At 33.6% G+C, this 26,832-nt stretch overlaps 4 protein-coding genes across 7 annotated transcripts; 1 reads left to right on the top strand and 3 right to left on the bottom strand.

Moving 5' to 3' along the window:
* Positions 1–3,108: 3,108 nt before the first annotated feature.
* LOC140957117 (zinc finger protein 5-like) lies at positions 3,109–3,708 on the bottom strand. Its single transcript, XM_073414251.1, has one exon. It carries the CDS (start codon positions 3,706–3,708, stop codon positions 3,109–3,111), a length of 600 nt encoding a protein of 199 aa, XP_073270352.1.
* Positions 3,709–10,424: 6,716 nt separating this feature from the next.
* LOC140956475 (cysteine-rich receptor-like protein kinase 2) lies at positions 10,425–13,829 on the bottom strand. 3 transcript variants are annotated; one of them, XM_073413228.1, is made up of 8 exons: positions 13,676–13,829; positions 12,519–13,304; positions 12,288–12,401; positions 12,023–12,162; positions 11,736–11,946; positions 11,401–11,635; positions 11,160–11,310; positions 10,425–11,006 (listed from the first exon to the last, which is right to left on the bottom strand). In XM_073413228.1, exons 2-8 carry the CDS (start codon positions 13,273–13,275, stop codon positions 10,665–10,667), a joined length of 1,950 nt encoding a protein of 649 aa, XP_073269329.1. In that variant the 5' UTR covers positions 13,276–13,304; positions 13,676–13,829; the 3' UTR covers positions 10,425–10,664. The 3 variants fall into 3 exon arrangements, with proteins under 3 accessions (XP_073269329.1, XP_073269330.1, XP_073269331.1); XM_073413229.1 differs by lacking the exon at positions 13,676–13,829 and adding an exon at positions 13,493–13,647; XM_073413230.1 differs by lacking the exon at positions 13,676–13,829 and adding an exon at positions 13,406–13,428.
* A 496-nt stretch (positions 13,830–14,325) lies between these two features.
* Positions 14,326–17,087, bottom strand: LOC140956476 (cysteine-rich receptor-like protein kinase 3). The gene is given in 8 exon segments (XM_073413231.1): positions 14,326–14,764; positions 14,833–14,965; positions 15,077–15,311; positions 15,400–15,610; positions 15,712–15,851; positions 15,932–16,048; positions 16,160–16,825; positions 16,828–17,087. Coding segments are annotated over 8 exon segments (1,923 nt in total). The 5' UTR covers positions 16,913–17,087; the 3' UTR covers positions 14,326–14,428.
* Positions 17,088–22,441: 5,354 nt separating this feature from the next.
* LOC140956477 (polygalacturonase At1g48100-like) lies at positions 22,442–25,473 on the top strand. Of its 2 annotated transcripts, XM_073413232.1 has the most exons (8): positions 22,442–23,020; positions 23,094–23,222; positions 23,317–23,481; positions 23,622–23,660; positions 24,096–24,303; positions 24,390–24,471; positions 24,619–24,727; positions 24,813–25,473. In XM_073413232.1, exons 1-8 carry the CDS (start codon positions 22,820–22,822, stop codon positions 25,221–25,223), a joined length of 1,344 nt encoding a protein of 447 aa, XP_073269333.1. In that variant the 5' UTR covers positions 22,442–22,819; the 3' UTR covers positions 25,224–25,473. The 2 variants fall into 2 exon arrangements, with proteins under 2 accessions (XP_073269333.1, XP_073269334.1); XM_073413233.1 differs by lacking the exon at positions 23,622–23,660.
* Positions 25,474–26,832: the final 1,359 nt, after the last annotated feature.

Here is a 26,832-nt window from a genome sequence, read left to right as displayed (position 1 = left end):
AATCTTGCATGCGATAGGGGCCGCAATCCCGAGATGGTTTCCTCAAGGCAATAGGTAGGTCCTGGTTAGTTTGATTAAAGACAGGAGTTTCAATAGGAGTGTGAGTATTACCTTGTTCCGTTACAGGATCGGAAGCTGGAGTAGATTCATGGATGTGTTGTTGTGTGTTCTCTCGTTGGACTCCATGAGGGGACTGAAGTTGGGAAGGAGGTGGAGATGGGATGTGCTCTGGCTGATCACTCTGGAACAAGTACTGGGATTCACTAGGAAGGGATTCACTAGGAACATGCTCCCCCTGAATGACAGTACTGGTAGAATAGAAGGGTTGTTTCTCCTGGAAAGTAACATCCATAGTGGTGTAGTATTTCTTAGTGCTTGGAGAATAACACTTATACCCTTTTTGTGTGGATGAGTAGCCAACAAATATGCACCTAATGGACTTGGGATCTAGCTTATTTTGATTGTAAAGATGAACATACGCTGAGCAACCAAACACCTTAGGTGGAAGGTAGGATATAAGGCGAGTGTGTGGATAGACAGATAAGAGAGCTTGAGTAGGGCTACTGTAGTTGAGGGTACGAGATGGCATGCGATTTATTAGATAGGTCGCAGTAAGTACAGCTTCCCCCCAATAGAATTTTGGTACGTTTGAGGTGAACATGAGTGATCGTGCAACCTCAAGAAGATGTCGATTCTTCCTCTCAGCAATGCCGTTTTGTTGAGGAGTTTGAACACACGAACTTGTGTGCACGATTCCATGAGACTTGAAATAATGCCCAAGTTCGTGGTTGAAAAATTCCCCAGCATTATCAGAATGGAATATCTGAATATTAGCATGAAATTGGGTTAATATCATGGCATGGAATTGTTGAAATAATGAAGCAGCCTCAGATTTGTTTTTCATAAGATACACCCAACTAAGCCGAGTATGATCATCAACAAATAATAAGAACCATCGAGATCCGGTAATATTTGCAATCTTAGATGCTCCCCAAATGTCACAATGAATCATGGTGAATGGCTTAGATGCCTTGTATGGACGAGGTGGGTATGAGTTGCGAGTATGTTTGGACAATTGACAAATATCACATGAAAATGCAGTGACATCTTTATTAATAAACAATGAGGGAAACATTCTTTGCATATACAAGAAATTTGGATGGCCTAACTGGTAGTGAAGTAATGGGATATCACTATGATTACTGTCCTGAAAACTAGAAATATTATGAGAAGATGCGAGAGAGCATTGTGGAGTTGCAGTGGGGTTGTTGGTGTTGATGATGTAGAGTCCAGAACACAGTTTAGCACATCCAATCATCGTCCCCGAGCCCCGAGCCTGAAATAAACAAGAATGATCATCAAAAGTTGTGAGACATTTCAAGTCCTTATTAATTCTAAGGACTGAGAGCAAATTGCACTGGAGTTTTGGAATATAAAACACGTTGTCAAGCTTCAACTTCGGAGTAACAGTGACTGATCCGATTCCTTCTACCATGGAATGTGTGCCATCGGCGATCATAACGGAGATAGGGTGATCACATGGTGAATAGGATGTGAATAAGGATTTGTTACCAGTCATGTGATCTGACGCACCAGAATCGACAATCCAGGACAATTGAGCAGCCTGGACATGAAGGGCTTGAGAAGTGTTACCTCGTTGTGCAACATTGCTGGAGCCTGCTGGAGGTGATGGATGGGCTTGGTGGATGATGCTGTGGAGGAGATCAAGCTGCTCCTTACTAAATGGACTTGAGGTTGCAGTGTTAGCCTTGCTCTCGGGATCACCAGAATGGTAGGGTGACTTTCCATTTGGTGGCTTACCATGAATTTTCCAACACGTCTCACGAGTGTGTCCGAGCTTCCGGCAATGATCGCAATACGGACGTGGCTTTCGCGGCTTGTTGTCATATGTAGCTTTTGCTGCAAATGGATGGTTGGAGTCGGATGAGCACATCGCCGAGGCCTCTACAGGGGTTGAAGACGGCAATGGTGGCTCGCCCATCATCACTTTCCGCCGACTCTCTTCATGTCGAACAGATGAGAATGCCTCCTGAAGTGACGGTAATGGCTTGATACTGAGAATACGACCTCGGACGTCATCGAGCTCCTTATTCAGTCCGGATAACATCTTGAATATACGCTTGGTTTCAATGATTTTGTTATAGAGATGGGCATCTGTAGGGCATGTCCACTTGTGTTGATCGTAGAGGTCTAGTTTCTGCCAAAGTCGAACAAGGGAGGTGTAGTAGTGAGTGACTGAGGAATCGCCCTGCCGGAGATCATGGAGACTGCTCTCTATCTCGAAGAGCTCAGACGTGTTATCGATGTTGGAGTATGTTGTTTTTGCGTGGTCCCATATTTCTGCAGCAGTATCATACATCAGAAACCCTTCACCGATTTCAGTGGTCATGGAGCCGATTAGCCATGTCTTGACCATGTTGTTATTTGTCTTCCATATTCTATGGCTTGGATCGTCTTCCTCTGGAGTTTGAATCATTCCAGTCAGGTAGTCGTCCTTGCCTTTACCACTCACAAACATCAAAACTGATCTGGACCATGCTAAGTAGTTTTGGCCATTCAGCAAGTGATGTGTGATGAAGCTGGTAAATGAGTCTGTCGCTGAAGAAGTAGGGATGACTGGTAAAGGTGAAGTGGCCATGATGTAAAGATGGTGCTATGGCTCTGATACCATGTAGAAAAGAAGGGATTGAGGAATAATCACATTCTATTCTTATTGATCAAATCAGTAAATATATATACAACCTAATCTCCTTAAAAGTAGGAGTCGTACCAAATCAAAAAATAACAAACTAAGTAACAAGATAATCTTAAAAACTAGGAAAAGATTACATGCCTAATCTGTGAATATATATCCTATAATTATTCCTAAATACATGGCAAGCTACTAGATGTTCCACAGATGCGATGTTCCAAATTCATTGCAAACACATTAATTAATGCATGGGAATTCATATTATAATATCATCAAATTAAGATTGAAGGGATTAATAGTTTATATATATATATATGATAATTACTATATAGTATAAAAAATAGGTGATACAAAAGAACATTAATCAATTTTTTTTGTGTGGGAACAGTGGAACGTCAACCTAACCCTAACTGAAGATCTAAAGACATAGCGGCCCTACCACAAGTACTTTTCTCTGAATAAGGGGAAATGATCTCCTTGGATCCGCTCCCAATTGTGAGACTAAACTTGGGTGTGTTTTGCTTGCCCCATCTCAATACATTTAGACCCGAAGGATCGAGATGCGAACCGTAAGGATTCATGAAGCAAATTTGTGATTCATGATCGTGGCATGAGGGATCATAAAACCCATAACAATTCAAATGATGCTTTTTATAATGATCATGGCTTCTTTTACTATTACTGTAAAAGGGCTGAATGCAATAATTAATGCCGGCCTTTCTCGCTTGAAGTTGAAGCCTTTTTTTCCTCATTCTTTCCTTCTTATGAGCATTTTGATGCCCTCCCAATGCCTGCGAGTTACCAAACTCCTTAAAACAATATTGGCACTCGAACTTCTTGGTTGAGCTTCTTTCGGAAGACAGCGAGGACGAATTCACACTTTCGTCTCTTTCCACAGTCCCTTGTTCACATTTCGTATCGAACTCAAACCCGAATAGTCTAAGCTTCTTCTCCGTGCAAGATTTTGAATTACTTTGTTCTTCAAATCTAGACATACTTAAAAATATATCTTTTTATAAATTGCTTTATGTTTCAGTCGATGCATCGCTTATGATATGCTCCCCATCCTTATATAGCACAACTTAATGATTTTGACTGAAACGATCGAGCTGCAGGTCAAGATTAAAAAATTATCAAAGTCAGACTATTTGTCTAGTGCGATAATATATTTTATATTTTAATATAATGGAGTTGATACGCCACAAGCTTTTCCCACCAAAAGAGGATTCAGTGTGTATGAGAAATTAATTAAGATGTAGCACTTGAAATCTAATAATAATCTTTGCTTAATATTTTTATGTTATATTAATGGATATGTGACAAAAGTCAAAAGAAAGATAAAGATGTAGTCACCATGCTGGAAGGAAGGCGATCCTGCTTTACAACAAATCTGCCATACTGTACTTCAAAATTATTTTAAATACCAACTTTAACTTGATCGAACAGCTATTTAGTGGATTCATGCATCGTTTTTGAGACCAATGTTTACCCACTTAAATAACCCATACGGATTGGATTGGATTGGATTGGAATATTTAAATAAAAATTAAACATTTTCCTAAAAAACGCACATTTTTTAGGATGGGACGAGTGATATTTTTTTTAATATAAAAGGATATTTTATTTTTTGAATCGTTAATAAGCATGCATCATTGATAAAAAAAACATTATCGCATTGTGTACGTAGAGCAATAAATAGAGTAATTATCATGGCATTTTATAAATACGTTTTTGTTGGCTATTGTCTTTGAAGATTTTTGTGCTAATACAAAATTAGATGTTTGAATTGAGACACAAGTATACAAAGAAATAAATAGTACTACTTTTGGTTGGCTTGTCCCATATCCTACATGTTAAATATTATTTGGCATTTAATATATGGTAACTGGTAATTATCTACAGTACTTGCCACTAATAAATTTAAATCACGACCATGTAAAAAAAATCAGGGGGAGTAGTTGCTAAGCTAAGGAATATTAGGAAGTGTGAATGATGAAAGCAAATATGCTAATTAGGGTCTTCGATAAGATTTTGGCATATCTTCTTGGAGAAAGCAAACCCTTACTTTAATACCTCAATATAATATGTTTAAGTTGAATTTAGACATCATTTGGCATTTATGTTGGACAGTCGTGAAGTTTGGTCCCACTCCCACAAATTATATATATTAGACTATATTATAAGAAAATCCAAGGTTTTATAATAGGGATATAACTTTGTATGAACAAACACAATTTAAGCATATTCTAGAGTTTAAATTAGTGTGACTTATAAGACATCATCATGCATGCATGATACCATTATATTTAAAATGATGATATTAATGGGTCATGATATGCATTTATTCCACTGTCTCTTGGTAGGTATTGAATAATTAATTTGGTGGAATCTCTTCCACCGAAAAATAATAATCTTTTTTTTCGTCCTCATCAATTCCCACTTCCTTTTTGATAATTTGAGCCTATTCCCATTTGCTTTGTTGGTTTGGAGAAGAATTCCATGTAGGCATGCTCACCTAAAATTTCCTTTCTTTTTGTCGGCGTAAATACTGCATTAGTAATACTGCTAGTGTTTCACCTATGCCACGTAATGTTATTTTATGTAATTAATAATTAAAATTAGTAAGTATTAATGCTTAAATAATTTTTTAAAATTATTGATAAATATAATGAATATATTTAAATTTTAAAAATTATTGTGAATTATTGTTATTATATAAAAATATTAATGTCATTTGAAATAACGCTCAAATGATGATAATAATATTTTGTCTTTAAATTGACTTATTATCTTGGTTAAGTGAAACTGCTATAAATAAAAATAATATAAAAATATTTAAAAAATCTTATATTATTTTGTTTATCAAAATTTTAAAGAATAAATAAACATTTTTTTAAAGTTCGAATTTTGTGTCATTTATTATATAAATAAATTTTGATTAAAAAATTAATTATTTTTTGGATATGTTAAAAATATTTATATTAAATTTCTATTAAAATAAATATTTTAAAGTTATATTAAGATACATAACAATAATAACAACAATTTACATACACTCTTTTAAAAAATTTAAAAAACATAATATTATATAAAAACTTTTATATTTTATTTAGTATGATAGATGATAGTAAACATAAATTATATAAAAGTAACACACAACTTAAAATCATAGTCGAAATTAAATAGAATTATATAATCAATGCAGATACATAAATGTAGTTTATAATTTCAAAAAACATAAAATTAAAATTTTAATTTTTAAAATTAAATTGAAAATAATTCACATTTAATTACGTATTTATTTCTTATTTATTTCAAATATTAATAAGATCTTGGAAAAAGAATTTCTATGTTTCAAGGAATGCCACTTTCTTGGAAAAAGAATTTCTATTTGTTTCAAGGAATGCCACTTTCTTGAAAAAAGAATTTCTATTATATACAAAATGTGGGATGATAGAACTAAAGGAGATTCGAGGAACACATACTCCTGAAATAGAAGAACTCACACCCCAACAGCCAGTCGAAGAGATACAAGATCTTTGGAGATCCAAAAAGGTCTCAAGGCCACATAATAGGATGAGACTGCTTCTTGAAGATGGCTAAGATGAATCCATTCATGGATGTGATCGAAAAAACTTCAAAGAAGCTTTATCATATACTAATTCATCCAAATGGCTTGAATCTGTGCAGTCGGAGATATACTCCATATATTCAAATCAATTATGGTTCTTAGTAGATCCACTCGAGAGAAATATTCTCATAGAAAGCAAATAAATTTAAAAAAAAAGTTCGCGTGAATGAGAATGTAATGACCTTAATGACTAGATTGATAGCCAAATGATATACTCAAAAGCAAGGAATTGATTACGAGAAAACTTTTTCTACAATAGCAATGTTCAAGTCTATTAGGAAACTGCTAGTCATAACAACGATCCTTAATGGTGACATTATATATGTGAAGACAAAGATCCTTAATGGTGAAATTAAGGAAGATAATTAAATGTTTCAGCATGAAGGATTCACATCGGTAGTAAGTGAACATAAAGTACGCAAATTTCAAAGATCCATCTATGGAATCAAACATGCATCAAGGAGTTGGAACCTCATATTTGAAAACATTATCAAAGACTTTGACTTTGTTAACAATCATGAAGAAAGTTGTGTATATAAGAAAGTTAGTGAGAGTGTAGTGACATTCCTAATATTTTATGTTGATGACATGTTATTCATCGGGAATAATGTAAGTATGATACAATCAACTAAATTATGGTTAGTTAATAATTTTCCATGAAAAATATTAGTGCATCATCATATATTAAGAATACAGATCTATATAGATATATCAAAGAGGATGCTAAGGCTCACCCAAACTAATTATATTGACACCATACTGAGAAGATTCTCTATGGAGGAGTCCGAGAGAGGATATCTACCGATGTATTATGATGTGACTCTATCCAAGTATATGTACCCTATGACTAATGATGAGATAGAAACCATGACTCACATTCCATATGTGTCTGTCATTGATATTATTATGTATGATATAATATCTACTCGACCTGATATAGCCTTTACACTGAGTGTTGCAAACAAATATCAGTCAAATCCCGGTCCATTACATTGGAAATATGTGAAAAATATTCTTAAGTACTTGAGAAGAAATAAGAATTTATTCATGATTTACGGGAGTGGAGAAATAAAATTGGAAGGATACACTGATTCTAACTTCCAATCAGATGTGGATGATTCGAAATCAACATATGGATTTGTATTCAAGCTCAATGGTGGTGCTGCAAAAAATGAGGTTGTTTGGATTAGAAATTTCGTCCATGATTTGGTCGTCATTCCTAACGGAGTTGATCCAGTTCCGGTCTACTGTGAAAACACTGATGTCGTTGCGGAAAGCAAAGGAGCTGAGGTCGCATCAATGATCCAAACATATATTGAGGAAGTTCCACAATATCATCAAGGAGATTGTGGGAAGAGAAAACATATCAGTAGAGAGAGTCGCCTCTACATATAACATTGTTGATCTACTAATGAAGTCCCTGCCATGACCATTATTTGAAAAACATTATGAAACAATGAGTTTGAGATCTATGGGTAGTTGGTTATAGGACAAGTGGGATATTGTTAGAGTAGGTGTTCACAAACCAACTTATAGCTTAGACTTTATTTACTCTTATGTAAAAACGATCTTTATTTTAATGATATTTTACGATTTTATCAAATTATGACATCAACTTTATCTCTATACTTATATAAGTTTCATAGATAAAACCATTAAATATATAATAAATACCACGAGGTCTGCTTCTCAACGTAGATTGTGAAATTCATTAGAAAATATACTGTATAATCTAAACTAGCTCGTAGTTGATTCATCCACTCAAAATAAGGATAAAGGTCACTCGAGTTTGAGAATAACAAAACGCCACATTTTATAGGTAAGTGTATGAAAATGTTCATTCATACATATGGTTATCACTTTTAGAATGGTTATCACTTTTTGAGGTACTAAACAACCCTCTCTTGAACTTTTCAAGTAGTTATCATTTTTAGTGTGTATTAATTCAAGGTTATGGTTGTAGACTATTAGTCCTTTGACCCGAGATAACATGGAAGTTCTGCGTACTAGTGTGCACTTTGACTCGTTTACCGACTCCATTGAGGGTCATCAAGTGGTGAGGTTAGGTGTAGTTTTGAAATACGTAAAAGTCAATGCATTGTAGTTGGGGATTCGCCGCCCACCAACGTGGAAAATGATGCAAGGAGTCTCTGACCAGAGCAAAACACATACTTTAGAGAAATATGTTTTTCTAGTTGCAAATACGAAGTCACTATTATTATTCAAAGATATATCATATCATTTTTGAATTGATTTGCAATTCTCGATGTACCAATGGTTGCACATTCGATCGGGATATATGAGTTGAAGGGACCTTACTATATGCTACTGATAACTTATTGGTTCTTGCAAACACTATCATTTATATCTTAGGGGATCGTGGGCTGATATTACTAAACGTTCTTACTATGATCCGAAAAGTGCAATCAAATTTGAGTTCTGACGTTCTTGATCAAGATGTTGATGAAAAAAAAAGAAGTTAATTAGGGTAAGCCCGAATAACTACAAATATTGTCCATAATCACATGAAGTTGTGAATCCACTACTACTTGTATCCCCGAACCATTAAAGGTCACTCAACTACCGGATTCTATGTTCCTGTTGAGATAGTCAAATTCAATGAGTTGTATTTGACGACTGTAGTTTGATAAAAATCAAACGTATTTTTTATAAATAACTTTATACGTAGAATCCATTATTGGAAGTTGTGAAAGTTGCTTAACTGCTAAGTAAATGAAGATAGTGTAACTGTCTAATTCAGTGAATGAGTTCACAAAATCGGCAACTTCCAAAAATGAATCAGCAGAAAATTTTGTCAAAATTTTTGTTTTTTATTACATAAAGAGATTTGTACCCTCGTCACATAAACGATGTCCGATCGTCGATCAGGTTTTATAATGAGTTCACGATTATTTAATTAATGAATTTAGAATATCTAATTAAATACTAATTGAGTAGTAGTGACTACCATGTAAAATTCTCATGCAATATTCTAAAAGAGTCTAGAATTAATTAATTAATTAATTAAATTATGATTAATTATATTATATTATGTATTATCAAGAGCTAATAATTATTTAATTATATCTGATATTTCCGATAGTGGAAATACAACATGAGAATTTTAAATAATGAAAATTATAGATTCCTGATTCAAGTAGAATCTCGATTCAAGAAGAACTCGGATATGATTGAGAGTGTGTTTATAAAAAACATATTACAAAAAGTTGATAATATAAAACACGATTTAATTAACACAATCTAGTTAAGGATAGTGATTTTCTCTCGCCCCTCAAAAACACCAAAATCGGCCACCCCATCTTGGAGAAGACCACCCATGACCGACGTCTTCCAACACCAGCCATGCATCGTCGCCGTCGCCGTCGCCAGAATTGCACAATTCTGGCAATCATTCTCAATGCTCAAATTTCTTCAAGATTTCTAGTGCGATCTTGGCGAGAGACACAGTTTTTAATCGTGTACCTAGTTTGGATAATCGAAGAAGATGTGTATTCCATTCCAGTAGATCATTCGTAGGGATATACAAAAAATGTTATTATCGTCTAAACATTAGAATAGCTAGAAAAAGTTACTTTGGTATTAAAATCATCACGTATCATCGTTTTTAGGATTAATGATAAAGGGATTGATGTATAGTTGTTGAAAAAAAAAGGGAAACTGCGGCAGGATTGATGAAGATTATTATCAATGTTAGCAATTGATGTACTTCATCTTGTAGAAAGAGGAAAATGAATGAATAGTTGCTCAGAATTATCTTGAAGATGATCATGGCAGGATAATAATATTATTATGGTATGGGCCGGGGACGTAAAAGCTAAGATGAATTAACAACCTTGTATTATAACAGATGTGGAAGCGTAGGATAATCGGAGAAAACGGTTCCGAAGAGCTTTTCTTGGAATAAAAGCCAATTTTTTACTCGTTAATAGATATAATAATATAATTAAAATCAAAATAAGAAATCAAATAAAAGTATATAGTTGCATTATTCAATGGCCAAAGGAAGAAATAAATACATAAAATGATTCAAGTATACGCTCGAGCAGCCATCGGTGTACGTAACAGAAATGTATAACGGACTTAATTGTATTCCATGTTCCAACATTCTTAGCAGTTCACATTTTCTTATTATATATGTTTCTACATGCTATAAATTGTGTCAAAATTCACAAGTCGAAAACAAACTATTATATGTAAAATAACTTTTTCGGGACTAACAAGATTTTGAGTCTTGAAACTGTTTTCACCAATAAAAACAGAGTTAACTGGTTGATGGTGAACTTCAGTTCAGTTTTGCTCTCATCTGGGATAAAATATACTCTGAGAAATGCTGGCTACTGAAGCATCATTGTCATGGTAGAGTGGTGATGACTGGTATTCGCTCATCTCGTTAAGCTCCATCGTTTTCTCATCCATGAAAGGAGGATTAGTCGGTGTAGGGAGGTGTTCATCTTTCTTTACCAGCAACTGTAGTGCCTTAGACATAGAGGGTCGTAGCGAGGGGATCTCTTGGGAGCACAGAAGTCCCACGTGGACGACTCTTAATATCTCATTTTTCACCATATTATTAGGGTAGTTATGTGGCATTACATTCGGATCGAACAGCTCCTCCACTGTTCTTTGCTGGAAATGTTTCCATGCCTACAAAAAAGGTTAGTAGTTGTACAAGTAATCAGACTCGTAAAATCTTGTTATTTTGTTATGTGACCTGGACGTTTCTCACCCTAAAACCCAACTTTAGATCGGCTCTTACACATAATTGCATAGATAACAAGTGAAGTCTTTAGAACTTACAATGGTTACCAAGCTGTCCATGTATTCAGTACTTTTGCTTCTGTTATTCTGCCTGCCCGTTACAATTTCCAGCAAAAGCACACCAAAACTGTACACATCTGCTTTTTCTGTCAACTGGCCATGAGCTAAATATTCTGGAGCCATGTACCCTCTGCATATTTGCCAATTCGAGAAAACTTATGGTTCTCTACAAGTGTAAGGGTGAATACATTTTAGGATTCAAAGAATGACAAATTCTCACAGTGTTCCTGCTATAGCAGTGCTAATATGGCTTTCGTCTTCTTGAAAAGACCTTGCCAGCCCAAAATCGGCGATTTTGGCATTCAGTCTGGAGTCCAGGAGAATATTGCTTGCTTTTATATCTCGATGGATGATTCGTGCCTTTGTGTTCTCATGAAGGTAGACCAACCCCTCTACAGTTCCTATAATTATCTTGAATCTCTTCTCCCAGTTTAATGCTTTCCCTTTGCTTGAATCTGCAGCCACACTTTGTTACACAATAGTTTAAAAAGGGAAATCTAATAAAGAAAATCACGCAATCGTCATAAATTTCGAAACAATAGCAGTTTTTCTCACCGAATATGAAACGATCCAGACTCTTATTCTGTAAAAATTCATAAACGAGAAGGCTTTCAGGACCTGAGCAACTGCATCCCAATAACCGGACTAAATTTTTGTGCTCAATGCTGCTAATAATGTTAACTTCGTTGTAGAAACCGGCAGCTCTATGTTTGTTATTATAGAAAAGCCTTTTCACAGCAATTTCTCTTCCATCTGGCAAAACACCCTGTATCAACATCGAGCTTCTAGTTTCAGAGATCAATTTATTGTGCGTGAACACACTTGTAACTAACTGTTATAACCTTGTACACAGTGCCAAATCCACCTTGGCCGAGCTTGTTGGACTCATCAAAAGAACCAGTGGCCTTCTCTAGTGTCGAATATTTGAAGTTCAAGCTGCTATCGTGAAGGGTTTTCACCAATCCATTTGCATCATTGGAACCTAGCAGGATCGTAGATGGTTAATTAAAAACGAGTAATAGAGCGAATTTCTACCAAATTTATATTTGACATCATTTAAACTAAGAGACTAAATTAAAATTGAATTTAGATAAATGTATCTTCCACCTTTTCTCTTCCTCTGTATTGTCCTGCGGTTCCAGAAATACACCACAATGACTCCTCCAATGATAAAAACTGCAACTGCACTAACCACTGCGACTACTATAACTATTATCATCCCTGTGGAAGAAAGAAGAATCATACTGACCAAGCCAGATCGATAAAAAAACTAATAGGCAACTAACGTTAACATTTAAAACTAAGAAGATTGATTGAGATAAGAAGTTGAGACTTTACCTCTCGAACTACTTTTCCCAGGTGTAGGATTAAGGAAATTGATATCCGAGTACCGCAAAATACAACCTGTATTCAGTGCTCGGCCCTCTGAGAAAGGCAAGCACCCCAAAACCGTTGCAGATGCATTCTCCAAACAATCCCTGCAAGAATTCCAACTCAGTGTCCTCCAACAGTTGGCCAACACATAAACCGACTCGTTAGCTGTTCCAGACACGGCCATCTCCGCCCGAGCATAACCATTATGCTTTTGCGCGGCAGAAACCGAATCAGAGATGGCCTGTCTTGCAGTAACTTGAAATGGGTTACTCTTTCGAGTCCCATTCCCACAGACAGCGTGATCATTTGGCCCCATAAATTCTTGAAAGAAACTGTAGTTTTCAGCTCGCATGAAACAGCCGTCGAGAAAAATTCTTCCACCATTGAAAGGAAAACACTGGGGCAGAACAGTGCGAGCTTCGGCGTAGCATAAAACACAGTCAACCAAGGAAAGATCGCCGTAGCATTGTGCTAAACCGTAGTTGGTATCCAGACCAGAACCCATCACAGCTAAGCCAAAGCCGGAAGTTCTTATTTGGTCGCTTATGTTCTCCATAGTGGCGACAAAGTTGGGTACAAAAAGGGTGGGATTATTCTCACGTTGGTGCCCACACATAATCTTGACAGTTTGAGATCTGGGATCAGCAAATGTTGAATCTTGTAACAGCAGCATATTCAAGATTATGATGACGCAATATGGATTAAGAACAGATCTCTTCATTTCGGTTGAATCTGAAATTCCTCAATTGTCTGTTGAAAGGAGCAAGTATCAAGAGATTAAGAATGAAATGAATTAAATTACCGGAGATGATAATTAAAGAACCTTATGAATGAGAATGTGACACCCCAACCAACCAGAGAGCCGACCAACATTAATCTCATAAAAATACAGCAGGACCCCATCTAGCAATAGCTAGAACACTGGGACAATTTCTTACTAATATCATCATCGTCTAATAATCGGAGGTATGCTTCGCTATCTTGAATTTTTCCATAAACATATACGACACCGGTTACTGAAATCCTATCAGAGAATTCCAACCATTTTTTTCTCTCGAATTTTTCAAATCAACTTTCACAGCTTGAAAGAGCAAAAAAATAATCTTAAAATGAAAACTCACCGCTTTTTTCGCACAAGCTAAGCCAAGTGATTAGCAGAGAAGATGAAAAAAGAGAAGAAAGCAAAAGCGTGGCGGCACTGTGTGATTCTGACAAGTGAAGAACAACAAAGGTTGGATATTGTTGAAATCAGACTTGTGATAAAAAAAAAATTTTACTTTCATATTATTATACTTATTCCAATATTTAGTTCATAAATTGGAGCAGGTTTCATTTTAGTCAAAGAAAAGGGCTCAACGTCAACAAGAGTGGCTAATGCTCGTACATTTGTCTAATTGACGATGCCATATGGAAATAATATTTATTTATCAAATCAAATTAACGTTTTATTGCTTTTAAGTAATTTTATTAAACTCTTGCATCCCCCAAAAAACTATATATTTCCAAATCATTTATTTTGTATCTATAAATATAAAATAAAACACAAATAAAAATTAAAACTATTGTAAACTAAACTCAATACCGCTACATTTATTTTTTCCAAATCAAAAGACGTCCGTTCTTATTTTTATATTTATTTAAATATTCAAAATTTTATTCTCCTTTATTCTACGTATATTTTAGTTATTTATATCATATTTATATATATAAAAAAACATTACGACTTAACTTTTTAAATATGATATTTTTTCATAGATAACAGAAATGGAAAAACTCAGAGGAGCGGAAAAACAAAAATAGTATTTACATTTATGGTTTCATTCATACCACCATAAAACTGCATTACACAAGCCTATCTATCAATCAAAACTCTTTCATCTTGGTTCAATAAAGCTCTCTGTTATTTCATTTCCAGACGAATGAGTGTGAGAACCGGGCTGTGAAAAATATGTCCCCCGTTGGTACTTAAACTGACATACGATACCCGAACTCGTCGAGCTGAGAAATGGTGGCTGAGTTGGCTGAGGTATATCATATACATGATTGAGTGTTTTCACGATGGTTGACATGGACGGACGAATTTCTGCATCTGCCTGTACACAAATTAGGCCTATCTGAAGAAGTCTGGATGCCTCTTCTTCAGGGAAAATACCCTTGATTGAGGGATCCACTGCTTCACTCACTTTTCCCGATCCATATAGGTTCCACACCTAAAAAACGGTCCAGATAAGCAAAAGATGCATAAATTCATGCTGTGGATAGAAAACCAAGGATGTACCCTTTGTAGGACAGGAAAAAAGTTGGTATTCTTTGCGCCACAGATAACTTCAATAACAAGAACTCCAAAACTATAGACATCTGCTTTTTCTGTCAATTTCCCACGAACTATGTATTCTGGAGCCATGTAGCCACTATAAGATAGAAACTACTCATCGTTCTCTTGATATAAAGATTAACAAAAAACAGACGAAACAAAACATCACTGGAAATAGAAAGATCAAGAAAAAATGTGCTTAATTTACAGCGTGCCAGCGACAGCAGTGCTTATGTGAGACTGATCCTCTGGGAACAATCTGGCAAGACCAAAATCAGCAATTTTTGGAGTAAAATCATCATCGAGCAATACATTGCTCAATTTTATGTCTCTATGTATTATTCTTAATTGTGATCCTTCGTGAAGAAAAGCCAAACCCGAAGCAGTTCCCAATATTATTTTGTATCTGTCCTCCCAACTGAGAGGCTGACCATGTTTTCTACCTGAACCAATCCAAAGTTTAAGTGTTGGATCATGGTAAACAATAAAAAAAAGGTGTTCAGAATCTGGACTTAAGGTTAAGAGAACAACCAAAAAGGTGATAATGGAGGCTTTGATTTGGGACATATTCGTACACAAGGAGACTTTCAGGCCCTGTAATACTGCAACCCAAGAGCTTCACTAAATTCTTGTGATCAATACCGCTGATCAAGTTAACTTCATTAAAGAAATGATCCGCCCATTGTGATGTATTGAAGAAAAGCCTTTTTACAGCAACAATTTTCCCACCTGGCAAGGTGCCCTGTTTGTCAGCAGAAAGAGAGAATAGAAAAGCTTTATCGAAGTGGCCAAAGCATCCATTTCCTTCTAATAGAAGAAGAGATTTTAAGACGCTATAATTACTTTATAAACTGCACCAGATCCTCCTTGCCCCAGTTTATTGGAGATATGAAAGTAATTAGTCGCTTTCTCAAGATGTTCATACGAAAAGTTGATTTTGGACTTATTAACTATGGCCAAAACTGACCCTAGTTTCTTTTTCTCTACAAGATCATAGCTTGTGTTAGTTTTCATATTAAAATCATCAAACCAAAAACAAAAATATTCGACCAAATCTATGTACCTCTTCTCAGTCGTAGAATCTTCATCATTCCAAATAACGAAATGACAGCTATAAACAGCAGAAAAGCAATAGCAGCAAAAACCGAGGCTAGAATAATTGTATGGCGATGAGAGCTCCCTAGTACCATGGGTTCATATCAAATTTATTACAACAATGCGTACATTGGATAAACCAAGAAATATGAGATGGCCCTTATAGTAAGTTGAACAATAACAAAATTTAACTCACCTCCGCCCACACTAGATGAATCAGCCCCAGAATTGTTGTAAAATCTTGTTAGGGAATATCTAAAGTAACAACCAGCATTCAAAACCCTTCCCTCCACCTTCGGTGGGCAAGAACCGATTCTAGACACTGAATTCTCCATACATTTTACACAATCACCCCCTTTTACAAACTCCCAGCATTGAGCCATCCCATAAACAGTCAAATTCCCCTTATTCACGAACCCAGTAAAAAATCCATCAGTCTTAGGCCCCTCCACTCTCATATTCCTTGCCAATTCCATAACATTTTCACCAAACAAAGTCTGGTCCCCAACAAAATCACCACCTCCGCAAACAGTTGTATCCACAGAACTCAAACTCTCATTAAAAAACCTATAATCATCATATCTCAAGTAGCACCCATCATAGAAAAGCCGGCCTCCTTTAACCAATCTCTGAAATGGGAGGCACCTCAAAATTTGAGTCTTGCACCGAGCAAAACAAAGGTCACAATCAATCTGAGACAAATCTTTCAAGCACTCGCCAAATGTATAGACCGTATTATTTCCAGTTCCATTTACAACAACCCCATATTTTTGCCTAGCAATTTGTGGTGTTACAGAATCCATGGTAGCTAAAAAGTTAGCCACAAAAACTTGCCTATCGGAATTTGTTGCTGCATATTTAAAGCTGCTTCTGTTGCTCGTGGATCACAAACGGCTTTTCTCGCACACGCCAACAACGACACTATAATCCACAGAGCTGGAAATTTCATTTGATTCTTGAACAAAAATGAAAAAGATGAACTTATGGTTTTCGAAAGTTTTATTTTTTTTTACTACCTGGGAAGACTGAGTTTAGTGGAAAAATCCAAGAAACCGTATGGGTGCTGAAAACTGCTCCGCCTTTGTTGACTGATGTAGATCATTGATGATGATGAATATGGCCCATGTTTTGGCTATTAAAAAAAATGTGAAGTTGCACCCGTGATCATGATGCGTGTTTGTTTGATAACAATTTACTCTTCTCGTTCTTCTTAGATTGGATATTNTATATATAACTAATTTATTTAATTAATACATTATTATGGTTTCTTTTTTCCCACTATTACTTAATAATTGATAGTTTTTTAATTAACTAATTGAATGATTTAATTGATACATAATTATACATTCTTTCAAATAAGAAAGTCGAATACATGTTATTATTTTTTTGGCATATTTTTTTACTATGTATTCTTTTCATTGAAAAAGAGGATTGCTATTAATATTTTTTAAACCTACAATATCTTTCCAATGTTTTATAAACAAAAATATTTCAACTTAATTTTTAAATTTCAAGTTAAATAAACATATAAATTTGTGGCTAGCGGTTAAGACTTAATTTTTTAAACTTCAATTTTAATAAACATATACATTTTATAACAAAAATTGGTTCAAACTTTATTTTTTAAACTTCAAGTTTAATGAACATATAAATTTTTGGTTAGTGGTTCAGACTTAATTTTTTAAAGTTCAAGTTAAATGAACATATAGATTCGTGGTTAGTATTTTTTAAACCTACAATATATTTTCTATTTTTATAACAAAAATTGATTCTTACTTAATATTTTTAAATTAAAGTTGAGTGAATAAATAAAGAGTGAGTCTCATGTGAGTCTCACGGATCCTAATATTTGAGACGGGTTAATTCTACCAATTTTCACAATAAAAAGTAATATTCTTAACATAAAAAGTAATATTTTTTCATAGATAACCCAAATAAATATCCGTCTCACAAAATACGACCCGTGAGACCGTCTCATACAAATTTTTGCTACTCATCAATACATTGTTAATTATCTAATATTTGATTTATGCATATATTTTCAATCTATAAATTCAGCCTAAATAAATATTTGCGGATGTTGGTACTTTATTATTTGAAAGAATTATGAGGTCATGACGATATACATAATTTTAGTTCTTTATTTTTTGTAATAATAATAATAATAATAATAATGTATTGTGATTTCATCGACTTATTAAGATAGACATAAACATATAATGTTGTTGCTATAATGTTTGTTAATTTGATTGATTTATAAATGATTAATGTATGTTCTTTATTTTTTTAAATTTCAAGGTAAATTAACATATAAATTTGTGTTTAGATGTTCAAATTTAATTTTTTAAACTTCAAATTAATTAAAGTTAATTTATTTAATTGATAGATTAATTTATCACTATGCAGTCTTTTTTCCCACTATTAGTTAATAATAAATAGATTTTTTAATTTAATTTAATTTAATTTAATCTATTTATTTAATTGGTACATAAATATGCATTCTTTCAAATAAAAAATCGAATACTATTAATATTTTTTTTACTATGCATTCTTTAACTTGAAAATTGGATTACTATTAATTTTTTAAAAACGTGTAATATCTTTTCTACGTTTTATAACAAAAATGGTTCGAACTTAATTTTTTAAACTTCAAGTTAAATAATTTGTGAATTGACTTAGTTTTCATTTTTTCCCATTATTTATAAATTAATATTTTATTTATTTATTTAGGTGACTTTTCGATTTTCTGATTTAATTACATAATTAATTTATTTATTTAATTGATACATTACTATGGTTTTTTTTCCCACTATCACTTAATAATTGTTAGTTTTTAAATTTAATATTTTAATTGATACATAATTATACAATCTTTTAAATAAAAAAGTTGAATACTATTAATTTTTTTACATATTTTTTTACTATGCATTTTTTCACATAAAAATACACCGCTATTAATATTTTTTAAACATACAAAATCTTTTCTATGTTTTATAACAAAAAATGGTTCGAACATAATTTTTTTTAAACTTCAAGTTAAATGAATATATAAATCTGTGGTTAGTGGTTCAGACTTTGCACTGATACAAAAATAAAAAAAGTGAGAGAATAAAATATAAATCAAACAAATAGAAAAATTTATTAATAGTTATATATCTTCTCTACTGAGCAATGAGTCTTTTATAGGCAAATAAACCAACATAAAGAACTATAAAAAAAACAAAAATATTTGACCACTAAAACCATTAAATAACAAATATGCAAAGATAATATTTCATATAATACTTTGTTACTAATAAATCATGATTAACAGACTTTATTTGACAAGTTAGATAATTAAAGATTTTGACAAATCTTTAACAATTCGACAATCCTTTTCTTAAACTGATAATGTCAACATTGGTTTGATAAGAACACCATCCCTCAAGCTTGTTTTGTAATTGCTAATACCAAGTAGCTCTTTTAATTTCTGAAATGCACGGAGTTTGAGGGACTTGGTAAACATGTCAGCTACTTAATTTTTGCTTCTGCAATAGATGTTATCGATTGTTTCATTCTTTGTGAGGTCTCCTAAAAATGATATTTCACATCAATGTTCTTGTTTCTTCCATGTAGGACTAGATTCTTTGACAGTTTTATGACTGAACTATTATCACAATAAATTACAATAGGATCAAGATTCTTGAATTTAAGCTCTTCAAGAATTTTTTCCAACCAAATAGCTTGCCATGCGCATGAAGTTGCTGCAACAAATTAGACTTCAATAGTTGATAAAGTAAAAATTGATTGCTTCTTCGAAGTCCATGGAACATCTGCTGAATCTAAGAGAAAAAAATATCCTAAAGTTCTTTTTCTATCATCTCGATCTCCTGCATAATCGCTATCACAAAAGCCATCAAATTTTATCGTTATCCTTTCTTATAATAGAGACCGAGTTCTAGTGTTCGGTTCACGTATCGTAAAATCCTCTTGGCAGCTAAAAGATGCATTTCAGTAGGATTCTCCATGTATCTACTTATGAGACTAAAAGAATACCTAAATCCGGCCTTGTTGCTGTAAAATACATTAAGCTTCCAACAATTTGCTTGTAAATTGTGCTTTCAATCTTCTTTCTTTCACAATATTTGGTTAGCTTCAAATCACACCCTACGGGAATACTTGAAGAATTATATTTCTCCTTCTTAAATCTGCACAAAACTTTTTGATCATATTCCTTTTGGGAAATAAAATCTAATAAGTATATTGAACTACTTCAATACCAAGAAAATAATGCATCATTCCAAGATCTAACATATCAAACTCAACTGTCATGGACTTCTTAAAATTTCAACACATGACACTATCATTTATTCGTGAACATAAGACCATGAACATATAACCAAACAACGAGCATTTTTCCTTTACCTTCAAATTTTGTATAAAGTGTATACTCATATGTACATTTTTGAAAACTCACCTTAAAAAAATAAGCCTCAATTCGACTATACCATGCTCGTGGAACTTGCTTTAGCCCATACTAAGGCAATTACCAATATGATCATATGATGCCTTGCAACTGGAGCGAACATTTCTTTATAGTCGATTTCGAACTCTTGTTTGTAACCTTTTGCTAGCAACGTGCCTTGACTTTGTCGACTTTCCCATTTTCTTTCAATTTAATCTTGTAAATCCACTTCACACCTATTGTGTTTTGGCCTTTTGGAAGATGGTCAGTTCTCAAGTTTTATATTTCTCGATGGATGTGATTTCAACATCCATTACCTTTCACTAATTTGATTCTTTGACATATTGCATTTCTTCTCCATTTTCTCCATTAAAATCAGTTTGAATTTGCTGTCTAACATTATTTTCATCATCGAAAAGCTACTAAACATCATGAATATATTTGGAATTGGAATTTTGAACATGAGTCTTTTTCCACGCATATATTTTACCTTGTTGACTTGTATCTCAACCAAGTTGAGATAAAGTGAATGTGATTTGTTAGCCCAAACCAATCATGACAAAAATTTTACTAGGTGTTCATTCATCCCCTCTTAACACTTATCCAATTCTAACAATATATGAGATTGAATACATGTTAATAGTTATATACTAAAAATGAAAGCTAGAGAATTCCATCGTTCATTGCTGCAATTACAGTTATTAAATAACAAAAGAACAATTGATTATTGCATGTTGTTGAATTAGTTCAATATGACTCGACATAGTATATTGATAAAATAATGAATTACTTCAAAAGCATTGCTTAAGAATTCAATCATTATTGAAGATTAAAGTATATGTGCATTAACCGAGATTCTAACAGTTATTTATTTATTATTTTAATTTAAATTATTTATATTGCGTTTGTTTCATCTTTTTGTTTTAATTTCAATTTAGTTTATTAATTTATTCAACTTTTTTGTTAAAAATTAACTAAAAAAATTGTGTTTGAGATAGAATTGTAATATATCAACTTCTGTCGTACGATATCCGTATTAGTTATTAAAACTTGACATCTACACTTGCAATAATATTTTGTTTAAAGATATTTAATTGTTATAAATTATTGTGTTAAAAAAATTTGATCAGTTGGATTAGATAGAAAATCGTTATTTTCATATATAATATATTTGAAATTCAAGAGATGCCTTAAATATATCATAAACATTTTATTTACGAGCAAGAAAGTACATCATTGATACTATTAATGAGAAAATATTTGTATTCACTGAGAACTTGAGAGTAGAAGAAAAATAACAAACAAAATGATATAATGTAAGATAAATTATTTAAAATAAACATGTGAAAACATGAAAATTTCATATATGGGAGGGATTAATATGAATTCATAAAAAAATAATTTTTATTTTTTTATTATATTAACTAATATATTAATTAATTTTATTTCAAATAAAATCGGCCAAGCTCGGGTGCGCGACTGAACAGGAGCGGCTTCTGGTGGTCAGCTAGCAGAGAAGTTGAGACCGTCGGTGGAGAAATTATGGGAGCTACGGTCGGAGGAGTGGAAATAGTTGGCGGAGCTGCCATGAGAGTAGGAATGGTGGTGGCAACTGGTGAAACTATTCTTTTTAGTAGGTCCACCGGCCTCTACGACAGTACATTTACCAAACAATGTGTTTACAAAAATTAGTAAAACATGTTTGCCAAATTGTAAAGGCATGAGATGTTAACTTTGTAAATATTACTTTCAATTGGTACGGCATTAAGTATTGGTATTTGTGCTTTCATTTCACTAGCTTCTCTGGTTTAGTGGGTCGGAAATTTAAAACACGGATAAACTTGTTCTCTTTTTTCTCTCTAAAATATATAATCCATGTTTGTACAACAATGGCTCTTTTTTTATATTTCTTTGTTAACTTCTTATAATGAGAGAACATGGTTATAATAATAATAAAAAAACTATATATGGAAATAGCGTCTCTTAATTCCGAAATAGCAAAACATGCATTAATCCTAGATTCAAACAACAATCTTTTGTCATTTACCAAAATTCTTTAAATCAAATGTTATAAATTTTTAAGCATTACTTTAATTGTGGGAATTCAGTGTTTACCAATCAATACAATCTAAACACATTGAGAATGTTTTATGTATCTTGGCTAATTGGAGGCCAACATCTCCCTATCAAATAAATCTTGAAATCTAAATGAAACGATCGAAATATATAAATTTTGTTTAATGGATTTTTAGACAAAAAGTTCATGGACATGACCTGTCTATCTAGTTTTATATAAAAAGAAAGGAGCTAGGGGTGTGGGGTTTGTCCTTGAAATAATATATTATAAATCATATAAGACGCAAGCAACTATATAAACTGTCAGTACTTGGATTAAAATGCAAAGACCACAAAATGAACCTGAAACTACACATGACTATATGCTCTCTTTTCGTACTCATTTTCACCTCATCTGTAACAGCGGCAAACCAAGCCCGCATCAAGAAAAGCAAAATGCAAAACAAGAAACAGAAGAATGACAACTGGAACAATCCTTTTCTTTTCAATGTGCTTGCATTTGGAGCCAAGGGTGATGGTCTTTCTGACGATTCCAAGGTATGCTCCCGATTTTTAATGCTACCAGCCGCGAGTTTGGTTTTAGGTACAAATAAATAAATGGCACCAACAGGCACTTTTAGCAGCTTGGAAATCTGCTTGCAAGATATCAGGAGCTGTCGTTGAAGTTCCTTCAGAATTTAAATTTCTGATAAAACCATTGACACTCCAAGGGCCCTGTCTGCCGAATCTTGTTTTACAGGTAAGTCCTAAGTAAACCTTTTCTTTTCTTATTAAATATTCGAATTTATGATGGAAATTGTGCTAAATTTTTGTTTATATAAAATTTCTAACAGATTGATGGGATTATTTTAGCCCCTGCGAAAATTGGAACATGGACAAAATTTAGCTTGTATCAATGGATAAACTTTAAGTGGCTTCATAACTTTACAATCCAGGGTTCAGGTACAGCTGATGGGCAAGGTTATAACTGGTGGGATTTTTCATTAAAAGATACTCAGGTAGTATATATCACAAAATTCAAATGTACTCGATTTAACATATATATATATTTCGAGGGTGGTTACAATTTATATGTGTGTGTATATATATATGTTACATATTTACCTGTCTTTCCTCTGATGATTATTTTTTTATTCAGAAGAAGAAAGCGAAAAAAATTTCAAGCATTAAACCAACCGTAAGTCTGAAACCTTTCATGTTTTAAATTTCAAAAAGTGAAAAACCCACAAAACTGATCATACGTGGCAAAATTGTCGATTTCCTCGAGTAAATTTTCTTTATTTATGTTTTCAGCTCTGAGTTGTTAAAGTGGGCTCTTAATTTTCTAACTTTGATTTTTGTTGATTTTAGCCATATTTTGTCGGAGCTCCGACGTGGTGTTAAAAAATTTTATGTGACATCGAAAATTATTTACTTGTCCAAGTGCCATGTTAGTGTTCCAGCGAAATAGGACTAAAAATCAACAAAAAAAAAACAAATTTACATTACTAAAACCTAACTTGACAACTTAGATCAAGCTGATGATGATGACGAAAATAAAAAACAAGACAACTTAGATAACTAAATTGACTATTTTTCCTGACCATACGGATTTTCTCCACATATATAACAGGCACTGAGATTCTACGCGAGCTATAACATCACGGTTCGCGACATTAGTATAAAAAACAGCCCTTTATGCCATCTAAAATTTGATAACTCTAGAGGAGTGAAGGTCAACAATATTACGATTTTCTCTCCTGGAAACAGCCCGAATACTGATGGCATTCACCTGCAGAACTCCCAAGATGTAGAAATCCAGCATTCCAACATAGGATCAGGCAAGAATTCAGGTTTAATTTCGTATGATCCGAACTAAATTATAAATGTATTGAAGTCCAATTTAATTTACTGTTTCGTTGAATAGGAGATGATTGTGTGTCTATACAAACCGGTTGTTCCAATGTTCATGTCCATCACATAAACTGTAGCCCTGGTCATGGAATAAGGTAACTATTACAGGTTATCTGTTAAAATCTTAGATTCGCCCTTCAATTCTTCATACACGCACACCAAAGCATAGAAAGAACAAATTGATTTTTCCTATGAAAGGATTTTATGAGTGCAATGCAATTTGGTTTTCAAACAAACTTCAGTTTAGGAGGACTAGGAAAGGGTAAAAGCCTCGCATGTGTCTCCAATATCTTAGTTGAAAACATCACAATGCTGAACACTCTATATGGAGCCAGGATCAAAACATGGCAGGTATTAAACACTAAAAAGAATCTTGTAAAATTCATTTTGTATAATTTTCTTGATTATGCGTTGTTCACAAGTCATCCGTTTTTAGGGTGGGCTTGGATCGGTGAAAAATGTGTCGTTTTCGAATATCCAAGTCACGGACGTTAAGTATCCGATAGTGATCGATCAGTACTATTGTGACAAGAATCAATATGCCTGCAAGAACCAAACAGAGGCAGTGGCAATATCGGGAGTTGAATTCAATCAGATTACAGGGACTTATGCATCACAAGCCATTCATATGGCGTGCAGCATTTCATTTCCATGCATAGATGTTGTTCTGGATTCCATTCAACTACAGCCCTCCAAAAAACATGGAGCATTAATTAAGCAACCGTTGTGCTCAAATTCATATGGAAAATCATCGGGACTGCTTGTTCCTGAAAGCATGGATTATTGTGTGAGAAGTGGGAGTGATTTTAGCAGGAGAATATCAAGATCACACGATGTTAGCTGTTGACTATTAGTGAGCCTTGTTTGAATTTTGGCTTCCCTTGTGTGCGATGGTTACATGCAGATATATGCAGCAGGTGATGCCTTAATTATTATGTAAAATTCGTGATTGTGATGATTTTTTTTAGGCCTTAAGTTTGGTACGTAAATTGTAAGTCCAAATGCTTTGTGCGTGTGTATTAATCATAAGGAGCCAATCGAACAAACAACGGATTTTGATCGTTGAACATCACAATACATAGTGGTTTAATTTGTCACATTTTCGAGCCTCGTACGTTGAATATAGTTGATCATGATTGTTTTACTGAAAAAATTTATTAACGGTGAGACTGAGACAATCGGAATTGAAGATTTGATATCAAAAAGCGAAGGGGAATAACAAAAGAAAGATTTATTTTTCATAGCTAGTTAGGTAATTAGGAATCAAATTTAACTTTTGAAGGAGTGACAGTTGAGTGCATTGCANTCAAGGTGGAGAAAAGGCACCGCCCACAATCCACTCTTTTCATTGCATGCGCACTCGCTAATCAACTAAAATGCCCGCCACGATTCCTTCTGCAACATGACCTCACTGATCATTGTTAGATTTTAATATAGGTTGTAATATTGATGTAAAGGTTATTAAAGGAAATAATAATGATAATAGAATTGATAGCTATTTTATCAATTATTTAGTCATCTTAATTATTAATAGGCATGGACATGTCCTCTGGAAATTGATAGATGTCTTTTACCAACAGTTGTGATGGTTTGATATGTGACCCAACATTAACGAGAAAGCAACTTTTACTAAGGGTTGTTTTGGTTAAAGAATTTGCCTATAATAATGAGAGCCGATGGATTGAATAAAACACAATAATTCAGTTCTTCTTATCAAGTAATAATCCTCTGTTTCAATATCCATTCTTTGGGAGAGATAAAAGAGTGCTACTTTTATCTCTAATGGTTTTGTTGTATCCTGGGGTAATTTGCATGTTATTTCCAATAGCAACTTGATAGTGGGGGCAAATATTATATTAAAGAAAGTGGTCTCACGCTTCAAGGCCGATACAATTTCTGGTTTGATAGATTCCATACCATATTTTTTTTAACAATTTTAAGGTAATATTTTAATGGAATCTTCTAAGCCTGAACCGATCTACAACAATATCATCAATCAAGAAGTATACAGATTGGAGCGTTTTGACGGTTTGAATTTTACTCGCTGGAAGGACAAATTAATTTTTCTTCTCACTGAATTGGGAGTATTTTATATTCTTGTTTCAAATCCTTCTGATTTACCTGCACCAAAAGATGACGATTCAGACGCTATCAAGACTGCACGCAAGAAGAGAGAAGATGATGAAATTCGTTCAGAGGACATATTCTAAATTCACTATCTGATCGTCTCTATGATCTGTTCAGATCCATCCAATCTCCAAAGGAAATATGGAATGCTCTTGAGGCAAAGTATACTTCGGAAAAGCAAGGTACCGATAGATTTATTTGTATGAAGTATCTGGAATTTCACATGCATGATAATAAATCTGTTACGAATCAAGTTGATGAACTGCAAGTTCTAGTGTCTAAACTCAAGGATTTGAAAATAGAAGTGTCCGAACAATTACAAGTGGCTG

The sequence above is a fragment of the Primulina huaijiensis genome, chromosome 14 (genome assembly GCF_012295235.1).
Source record: "Primulina huaijiensis isolate GDHJ02 chromosome 14, ASM1229523v2, whole genome shotgun sequence".
Classification (NCBI taxonomy): domain Eukaryota; kingdom Viridiplantae; phylum Streptophyta; class Magnoliopsida; order Lamiales; family Gesneriaceae; genus Primulina; species Primulina huaijiensis.
This window is presented reverse-complemented; position numbering and strand designations above follow the sequence as displayed.

Coding starts and splice junctions, on each gene's coding strand:
- LOC140957117 (XM_073414251.1), bottom strand. CDS start 3,708: ATGTCTAGATTTGAAGAACAAAGTAATTCAAAATCTTGCACGGAGAAG.
- LOC140956475 (XM_073413228.1), bottom strand. CDS start 13,275: ATGAAGAGATCTGTTCTTAATCCATATTGCGTCATCATAATCTTGAAT. Junction 11,947..12,022: donor GATTTGGCACTGTGTACAAG/GTTATAACAGTT, acceptor ATGTTGATACAG/GGTGTTTTGCCAGATGGAAG. Junction 11,007..11,159: donor TGGACAGCTTGGTAACCATT/GTAAGTTCTAAA, acceptor CCTTTTTTGTAG/GCATGGAAACATTTCCAGCA.
- LOC140956477 (XM_073413232.1), top strand. CDS start 22,820: ATGAACCTGAAACTACACATGACTATATGCTCTCTTTTCGTACTCATT. Junction 23,223..23,316: donor TGCCGAATCTTGTTTTACAG/GTAAGTCCTAAG, acceptor AATTTCTAACAG/ATTGATGGGATTATTTTAGC. Junction 23,482..23,621: donor TTTCATTAAAAGATACTCAG/GTAGTATATATC, acceptor TTTTTTATTCAG/AAGAAGAAAGCGAAAAAAAT.